At 45.0% G+C, this 9,317-nt stretch overlaps 1 protein-coding gene across 1 annotated transcript; it reads left to right on the top strand.

The window, feature by feature from the left end:
* Positions 1-546: 546 nt before the first annotated feature.
* On the top strand, positions 547-6,963 carry AP1M1 (adaptor-related protein complex 1, mu 1 subunit; the record flags this gene model as incomplete). Its single annotated transcript, XM_010155661.1, has 12 exons — positions 547-703; positions 1,078-1,145; positions 1,721-1,851; positions 1,988-2,135; positions 2,612-2,705; positions 2,895-2,927; positions 3,197-3,339; positions 4,358-4,429; positions 4,706-4,864; positions 5,501-5,626; positions 5,822-5,897; positions 6,500-6,963. Coding segments are annotated over 12 exons (1,230 nt in total), but the record flags the coding sequence as incomplete, so codon positions are not given.
* Between the last annotated feature and the right edge of the window lie 2,354 nt (positions 6,964-9,317).

Raw genomic sequence — 9,317 nt, forward strand, 5'->3', positions numbered from 1 at the left:
GGGAGGTCCCTCGGCCGCGTTGGGAACGCTGTCCCCCTCCCCGCCGGCACCTCCTTGCTGCCAGCCCACGCCTTAGATGGCGCGTGGGTCGGAGCTGTGGCGGGGTCGTGGGCTGTGTCTCCGCCGCGGTTAGAGACGCTGGGGAGGTGGCTGCTGATGGCAGATGTGCCGGCGGCGCCCTTGGGCATCCCACCCCAGGCGATTAGTCCCTGCCGGAATTGGAGGCACTTTGTCTCAGAGGAGGTGTGTGTTGTCCCATCTTAAAAGCATTTTTAGGGTCTGTGCAGCAATAGGTGAAGAATAACTGGAAAACATTAAGACATGACTTTGCAGTGAAACCTTAGGATTTGCTTTCTAATCAGCAGAGATTTTTGGCGTTGTGATTTGCATTTCTGGTATGCATAGAGACTGGAGTGAAGCTTGGTGTCTTCTTTAAGGCAGCTTTCTTACTTTAAGAGGCCTTCCGAATACCTTTTGCATTGGTCTCGCATGGTAACACCATTCATGAAAGAGAATAAATGAAGGATTTTATTCCTCTCTTTATAGGTTCTCATCTGTCGGAATTACCGTGGAGATGTGGACATGTCCGAGGTGGAGCATTTTATGCCAATCCTTATGGAAAAGGAAGAAGAGGGGACGCTTTCTCCTATTCTAGCACACGGAGGAGTTCGCTTTATGTGGATTAAACATAACAACCTGTATCGTATCCTTTAGGCTGCAAACAGGTCGCATGTGCTGATGTGCCAAGTGCTGCCACGTTACTTTTCGTTGTGTCTAAATGCGGAGCTAGGGGATGGGTGAAGAGGCAAAAGGACGCTCTATTAAATAAAGTCATTTTGTGCTTTGCACGTTGTAATGTGCACCAGCACCGTAGGGTGCAGGAAAGGGCTTATGTTAATTTTAATAAATTATTTCCTAAGTGTTTATCTTTATATCTGGTTAGACCAGAGATACTGTTAATTAATTAACTCTTAGGGGTTTTTTTGGCCAACTCTAAGTGCCTAAAGGCTTTTAAAATGCATTTTTTTTTTCTTGAATGGTGAGTTTGAATGCGTGTTCCTCAACATCCTGCATCAGTTGTTGCAACTTCGAAGAAAAATGCTTGTGTATCGCTGGTGTTTTCGTTTTTATATAAAGTAGTTCAGGTGAGTATGACATTTCAGAAGTAACCTCTGTCTTCTTTTTGGTTCAGTCTAAATCTGATCTCACAGAACAGTGCATAGAGCTTTCACGTTTTTAAAGAACTCGGTGGTAATAGCTTTGTATTGGTCATTGGTCATTGGTCTTTGTATTTGGTCATTTTGTAGAACTATCTCCCTAACCCCTAATAATGGAATTGATATTTTGTAGCTGAGTAGGCAAAGGATGCGACGCGACGCTGTAAGTAGTTGCACAAGACCTGAGAACACAGAGGGAACTTGGTGCACGAGTAGCGGCGTATCGTGCAGATTCTGTGTTTGGTTCATTGGTACCTGGGACGAAAAATATTTTCTCCACAATAAATATTTTTTGTAACAGAGTTGCTTTTAGGATTCTCTGTCTCTTTTAATTGAGGTGGGTTTCCTCAGGCTAATCTGAACAGAACGCTGTTCATGAATTAGGGGTTTTGGTTTGGAGCTTTCTGAAAACCGTTGTTTTCGATGCAAGAATACATTCTGCGCATGCCGTGCTTCCTTGTTTAATGTCCTTCTTTCCCTCCCTCCTGTCAATTTTGTTTCAGGTTTTTTCTGAATATTTCAAGGAGCTGGAAGAAGAGAGCATTAGGGATAACTTCGTTATTATTTATGAGTTGTTAGATGAGCTTATGGATTTTGGTTATCCGCAAACCACTGATAGTAAAATTTTACAAGAGTAAGTATCATTCCCCGTTGCTTACAGTGATAAACTCCTTGGAAAGTTTCTTCCATATGCAAGCAAGTGTTTTTGCTTGGTCTGATTATCAGAAAAAATAATTTTCATTTTTTTATGCCAATTTGTGGCTGTAAAGGTACATCACTCAGGAAGGACATAAACTTGAAACTGGAGCTCCACGTCCACCTGCCACTGTTACAAATGCCGTTTCGTGGAGATCAGAAGGGATAAAATACAGGAAAAATGAAGTGTTCCTGGATGTTATAGAGTCTGTTAACCTTTTGGTGGGTACCTTTAACTTTTAATGAGAACTGTAATGGGAAGTGTTGAAAAAGGTGTTTTGTCTGAAAACTTGCAAGAGTACAACAGACGTCTGACTGTGCCTGGTGTCCTGTGGTGCTCAAAACAATGTCAGTTGTTGAGACCGGGTACCCCTAAGGACATCCAGTAGGCAAGTAATGCTTTACTTGGCTATATTGCTGATTTCTGATGTGTTCTTCACCAAAAAGGCTGTCAGGCACTTGTGTTGGGTTACCGGTTGGAACTGATGATCTTAAAGGTCTTTTCCAACCTAAATGATTCCATGATTCCTCCTCTCTCTGTGCCTGTCCCTCCCTGACCTAATTCTACTCTCCTGGATTAATTTCTCAGGAGAAAGACATCCAAGAAAACCTGAGACATGGGAACAGGGTTGGGAGTATTGTTTGATGTCACGACATACCACGTCAGAGCAATCTTACCTTTCTTTCCCTTCGTGTAGGTCAGTGCCAATGGAAACGTCTTACGGAGTGAGATAGTTGGATCCATTAAAATGCGAGTCTTTCTCTCAGGAAAGCCGCGGGTTGAACGACAAAGTTCTCTTTGATAATACAGGCCGTGAGTATTTCACTGATAGCGATCGTGGAAGATGTTATCTCAAGTCCTGGGTTTGGCGAAGCTTGAGGTTCAGCTGGAAGTGTTTGTTCCGTGACAGAAATGCTCCTTTCTCAGTGTAGAAAACCACGTCAGGTCTTGTGTGACGGCACCGAGCAAAGGTGGAGTAGTGAACGACAAAGTTCTCTTTGATAATACAGGCCGTGAGTATTTCACTGATAGCGATCGTGGAAGATGTTATCTCAAGTCCTGGGTTTGGCGAAGCTTGAGGTTCAGCTGGAAGTGTTTGTTCCGTGACAGAAATGCTCCTTTCTCAGTGTAGAAAACCACGTCAGGTCTTGTGTGACGGCACCGAGCAAAGGTGGAGTAGCCTGGTGGTCCATGGCAGCCAGCTGGGCTTCCTCAGAGCTGTTTCACTGGGACGTAGGGCTGCGATGAGACTTCGGACCTTGAAATGTGTGTTTTCTGCTAGGTGGCAAAAGCAAATCAGTAGAACTGGAAGATGTGAAGTTTCACCAGTGTGTTCGTCTCTCGCGCTTTGAAAACGACAGGACGATTTCTTTCATTCCGCCTGACGGGGAGTTTGAACTCATGTCTTACCGTCTTAATACCCACGTAAGTCTGGGCCTCTGCAGCTTTTATGTGATAACTTTTCAGGCTGTGGGCAGAATTGCTAATGGCTTTCCCTTAATATTTTTGTTTTAAGCCATGGGCAGCAGAGTAGTTTTCAAGTCAGCTGTGAACAGCAAAGCCTTGTGCTCGCTGCCTGTGGGGGGGAGTGAGAATGAGTTCAGAAATAACTCGGCGCTCAGTCTGTCTCTTTTCAACTGCTGAGGAAGCTGGTTCTGAACTAACCCCTCTGTGATGATCCTTTGGAGCTAGCTGCGTGCTGAAATGACAGTGTAGCAATTCACAGAGCTTGACAACAGCAGTACTTAGGTCATCTCATGTCATTCGGGTGACAGCCACGGTGAGAAGGATAGCGCTCCTTTCCAACAAGTGCGATACGGAGGAGGTCTGTAATGTGCAACTGTGACAAGAGGCAGACAACAAATGAAAAGTTCAGCATTAATTTTTTATTTGAAGGGCAGTGATTTGAATTAGTGTTATTTTTAGGGCTTGGTATAGTTGAGTCCCTAGTGTTTATCATATAGAATCATTTGGGTTTGGGTTGGAAGGGACCTTAAAGATCATCCAGTTCCAACCCCCCTGCCATGGGTAGGGACACCTTCCATAGACCAGGTTGCTCAAAGCCTCATCCAGCCTGACCTTGAACACTTCCAGGGATGGGGCATCCACAACATCTCTGGGCAACCTGTTCCAGTGCCTCACCACCCTCTCTGTGAAGAATTCACAGAATATATCCTGGAATGCAAGTGTGTGTTATTAGGGATTAGCGGGAGACCTACCTTTTTAAGCCTGTAATTGTTGTAACACCTGGACATTGATCTATATCAGCACTTGCTCATTTGTATAAACGTTTTTGTTAAAAACACAGCTTGTTGGTCATTTCAAACACCACAGACTTTGTTTTCTGTGGGGTTCACGTGTTGAGTGTAGTTTCAGGGGAAGCAACGTTTTCCTGTCCGTGTCAAAGTGGAACCTACAGCTGTGAAGTGTTTTTCCCCCTTAGGTGAAACCACTGATCTGGATTGAGTCTGTGATCGAAAAACATTCCCACAGCCGCATCGAGTACATGATCAAGGTCAGGAGTTCCGGTACAATTATGGCAAATTTTAGTCTTTCATTTATTTTCAAACCTTCACCAGCAGCTTGTGCAGTTTTGTACAAATATTTAATGTTTCAAGTGGGACTGGCATCTTACTCAAAACTTCATTTGTAAGTTAGGATCTGCATTACAGTTCTGTTTCTCAGCCTGTAACTTGGGGTGGAGGGGAATTGTCTTGCAGCTCTCTGGTCTCACTTGCACGACATAAGTATTTAGAGGCCTGCTTTTCTGATTTTTTTTCTTCTTCTTTAGGCAAAAAGTCAATTTAAGCGTAGGTCAACCGCCAACAATGTGGAGATTCACATTCCAGTTCCAAATGACGCGGACTCGCCAAAGTTTAAAACCACTGTTGGAAGTGTCAAATGGGTTCCAGAGAACAGTGAAATTGTCTGGTCCATTAAGTCTTTTCCAGTAAGTGTTATTTTTAGCCTTATCACCTGATAATGTAATAATTAGCGTTCGTATTGTATGAATGTGCAGACTCTGCCTAAAGCAAATCCTAATAGTGTCAGAGAAGTAGTACTGGCCTCCTCATCTTTTCCCTTGGATGAAGGCTTGGAATTTCTGATAGATCTTTGAGATACTGTTGCTTGGGGTTTTTTTTGTCTTGAACCGGGATAATTTTCCCGAACTAGATGAGGGAGCAGATTTTTGAGCGATGCCTGCGGGTGGTGTAATCGCTTGGCCCAGATTTAGCAGCAGCTGTTTTGGTTTGTCAGACTCTGCTGCTTGGGTGGCTCCGTGAGCTTTTCCGAAGCGGATGGTGAGGTAGCGCAGCTGTCTCGGGCCATTTAATCACCATGGTCAGTGGCACCCAAAAACTTAACTTCTGGTTGGTTGTTTTCCTCTTGGCTTTGAGTATGAAGTTGGTCTTTTTTTAAGATGCAGGTCAAATTACTTGTTTTTAAACTGAAACCAAGTGTTCACTTTTAAGCCCTAGGGAGGAGCTGGGATGATTAGTGGGGTCCAGCAATTAGACACTAAGAAAACGACTTGTATTGTTGGAAGGCTTTTATTGGTTGTTTCAAAAATCTCTCTTTTGGGTAGGGTGGGAAAGAATACCTGATGAGGGCTCACTTCGGGCTTCCCAGTGTTGAAGCTGAGGATAAGGAAGGAAAACCTCCCATTAGTGTCAAGTTTGAGATTCCCTATTTCACCACTTCAGGAATCCAGGTTGGTATTGAAAACAGAAAGACTGGCAAGTTAACGCGCGGGACGCTTCACACACCGGTTTCTTGTCTTCTTGATGATTCCTGTTCAGCGTTACCCAGCAAAGATGTTTTTGACCAAAAAACCTGTTTTCTTGTTCACTGACCGCTGCTTGCCTGACGTGGGAGACTTTATTTCTTAACCTCTCCTTCTCTCCAGGTTCGCTACCTAAAGATCATTGAGAAGAGTGGCTACCAGGCTCTCCCATGGGTCCGTTACATTACCCAGAACGGAGGTAAGCAGAAGGCCGTAGACTTCGGGCTCCTCTCCAGCTTGCCTGCGGTCTTTCGCTAGGACGCGCCCACGCGTTGGCCCACGCGGCTTCGGTTTGCTCCTGTTCTTTGGCCTGAAACCCTAGGGTTTAGCGAAATGTTAGCTTAAGGTATGCTGCTTTTCCCAGTCACCCCTTTGTGGGTGAGAGACCCCATGGGACAGCTCAGCAGTGCTGTTCAAGGATTTTGTAGTTAAGCTGGGATTTGGTGAGATGTGTGGAATATAAACTTAAAAGGGAATTGCTCACACATCATTCATTGCTTACACACATCATTCGTTAAGGTGTACAGTACAGTCTGCTAACAGACACCAGATCATTTGCAAGTGACACCAGTGGCATGTTTTCTTTTGCTTTTTGTTGGTTTTGATAATTAGTTTTTCCCTGGCTTGGGAGCACGAATGCCTGCAATTGCCTTAATCGCTTCAAAGCCCATTTTCATGGCCGTTCTGTACGAAGATCTGGGTTTATTTCCTGTTGCTTCATCCCAGTCTGTTGCTCTGCTTAACTGCCTTTAGTGGGACAGTGTACTAAAACTGGGGGTTTGGGTCTTTTCCCCTTTACAGACTACCAGCTTCGCACACAGTAGAACACCTCGCCAGCACCACAGACGTCAGAACTTCAGGCCTAGAATTTGCAGAAGCTTCTGTGGTACCGAGAGCTGTGAATGTTGTTGCCAAGGGTCTTGTTTCTGCAATCTTGGATTGGCAGGAGAAAGATTGGAAAATTACTGTTTTCAATAATGTGTTTGAGCATTTGAACCATTAGTACTGATTGTGTGCATATTTATTTCATTCTTAGAACATGCTGATCTTGCTGCTAAACGCTAATTACGTTAGGAGTAGCAGTTACCTTGAGGAGCCAGGAATACAGAATGAACCTTGAGAGTGTCTTGTCAATGCCTTCTCCGCTACGTTCGCAGTTTCTAGTGCTCGTGTTTTAGGATCTCGGAAGACACTGGCAGCGTTACGCTACAAATTAGGGAGACGATTGTGCAATTAAATGACTGCTGAACACTTAGTTGTATTTAGCCCAAGGTATTTATTTTTTTTTCTGGGCATATGGGTGCCTTAACTCATGCAAAGCTCTGTTAACTTATAAAAACATGCGCAATACAAGTTAAAACATATGAGGTCCAAAAATCCGATTTGCTCTTTCTGCGTGGTTTCAAACCGATTGGTCTGACGGCACAATTTCAGGTGAAGGGTTTGGAAACAAAAATAGGGGTCTGTTAAAGACTAAGTTAACTGAGAATGGGAGGTCACAGAAGTGTCTGTGGGAACACCTCTGTGGAAGCAGGATGATTGCTGGTTCAGGTTAGTCGAAATGCCGACTGAGGAGTCTCGGCCCTGCGACACCCCAAGGATGCGGAACCCCGTGCCAGGTGACTAGGACTTGCCTCCTTGAAACGTCTATTGGTAAAACGAGTCAAAACTCTAATATGTTGGCGTAAGACCTTAGATTGATTATTAAAAAATGGATGAAAACGGTTTTTGGAGGTGATGAAATTTGGTAGGAAGATTGTGTTTTCGTCATTATTTTTCCAGATGATAGTAATATACTCCAACCTCTTCCTGAAAATGGATGGTTGTTTATGAAGAGGCTGGTAAAAATACAGTTGCCATCTTTCTTCCAGCTTGCCTTTGTGTTAATTTAGGGCAAATACTTCCCTTTTTTGCTATCGTTCGCTAGAATTGTTGGACTTTATTTGCCCTAAGGGGAGGTGCTTTCTTTCTGAGTCTTTTCCGTGTGCAAACGACCATTATTACAACGTCCTGGCAGAATGGGTAACAGTTCAGAATGTTCTACTGAAAGGTGTTATTTTTTTTTTTAACATGCCATTTAATTTTTTTCTAAGAAGCTACAGTTGGCATGGGTGTACATAGTGATTTGACTTTTTTCGAAATCATTTTGATGGTTATCAGTATTTTCTTTAAACAACTTTTGGAATGTTTTTGGTTTGAATTTAGTACTCCCGGCCGACGCTAAACTTAAACCACCAAAATCTCAATGTATGTCTGTCCGCAAACGTGATGCCATACGCTGCGCAAGGTTCTCCGCAGCACTCTGGCAGTCCCTGACTCCCCGGGATGAGGCGCTACTCCAGTCCCTGTCCCCCTGGAGACTGTGTCAGACATAACCTGTGTGTATGGCTACGTACAAGCAGCAAAACTCAGCCAAATCCCCCTGGGATGCAGCTGCCATGGTGCGGGGGGTGTGAAGGCATCTGGGCTGCTGAGGCCGCGGTCGGTGCGGACGCGTACGTCCTGGAGTGAGGTTACTGTCTTTGTCACCCAACAAGCTGGATGTTGAAACAAATTAAATCATCTTGTTCAAGCGTTTGGTTCCACTACTCATTTTCATTTGAACAATTAAGCTTTATGACTGGACTAAACATTTTTATATTAAAACTGTAACTGGTTGACAAACCACATTCTGGTGACTCTGTTCTTCAGTGTTCGCTTTAATTAGTCGCCTGTAAAATGTGGCTCTTAGTAGGGGTTTTTTTCCTGTTGAAGGTTACATCTTGCGGACCAGGACAGTGTTTTCCTCATGTTTTGTCACCGTTTGACTCTGTTTTGCTGATGAGGCATCAGCCGTGCATGTCGGGGAAGTGTCAAAGGGCAAAACGTGCTCTTTGAATCAGCTGCACCTCACCTGCTCTTTTTTCAGCCTGACCTACAGCGAGTTGTAGCCTCTCATCATCGGGTGCCCCCAGTTGCTCAACTGTGAGGCCCGGATAAGTGGAACTGAACTTGGTAAGAGCTGAAAGCATTCGTGTTCCCCATCTGTGGCCCAAATACTGACAAAATCCTTGTTTTTTCTACTGTTCTCTGCAAAACTCTTCCATCGCAGTAGTGCTCGTTAGCACCCTCTGTTTCAGCAGGCGAAAACCCCACCGCTTCATCCGTTCCATGTCGAAACGTGGGGTCCCTGGGTGCTCAGGCCGGCGCAAGGGCGGAGGCGGGGAGGTGGGGTGATGGCCTGGCGCTGGCCCTTGTCCAGGGAGTAACTGGGGTTTGTGTGAAGTTGGCGGTTGCTCCAAGAACAAAGATGTGTCTTTTGGTGGCTTCTGTTCTCTGCCTTGTGGAGGAACGTGAAGTTCATGCTCTGCCGCTCTGTAACGGATTGGTGCCTCAGCAAAAGTCCTTCTAAAAGACAGCTTGCAGAATCCAGAGGAGGAGTAAGGTCTCATCCGTGCTTCCAGCTGGACGTGGTGTCGTAGCAGTGTTACCTGCAGTTTGGGACTTCTACAGACTGATCTTCGTAGGTGGCTCTGAAATCGTGTCTGTCCCTAACACTCCCTGGAGTGCTGTGTCCAGTTCCGGGCTCCTCAGCTCAGGGAGGACAAGGAGCTGCTGGAGAGGGCCCAGCGCAGGGCCA

This window comes from Eurypyga helias, unplaced genomic scaffold, assembly GCF_000690775.1.
Source record: "Eurypyga helias isolate BGI_N326 unplaced genomic scaffold, ASM69077v1 scaffold10187, whole genome shotgun sequence".
In the NCBI taxonomy this organism is placed as follows: domain Eukaryota; kingdom Metazoa; phylum Chordata; class Aves; order Eurypygiformes; family Eurypygidae; genus Eurypyga; species Eurypyga helias.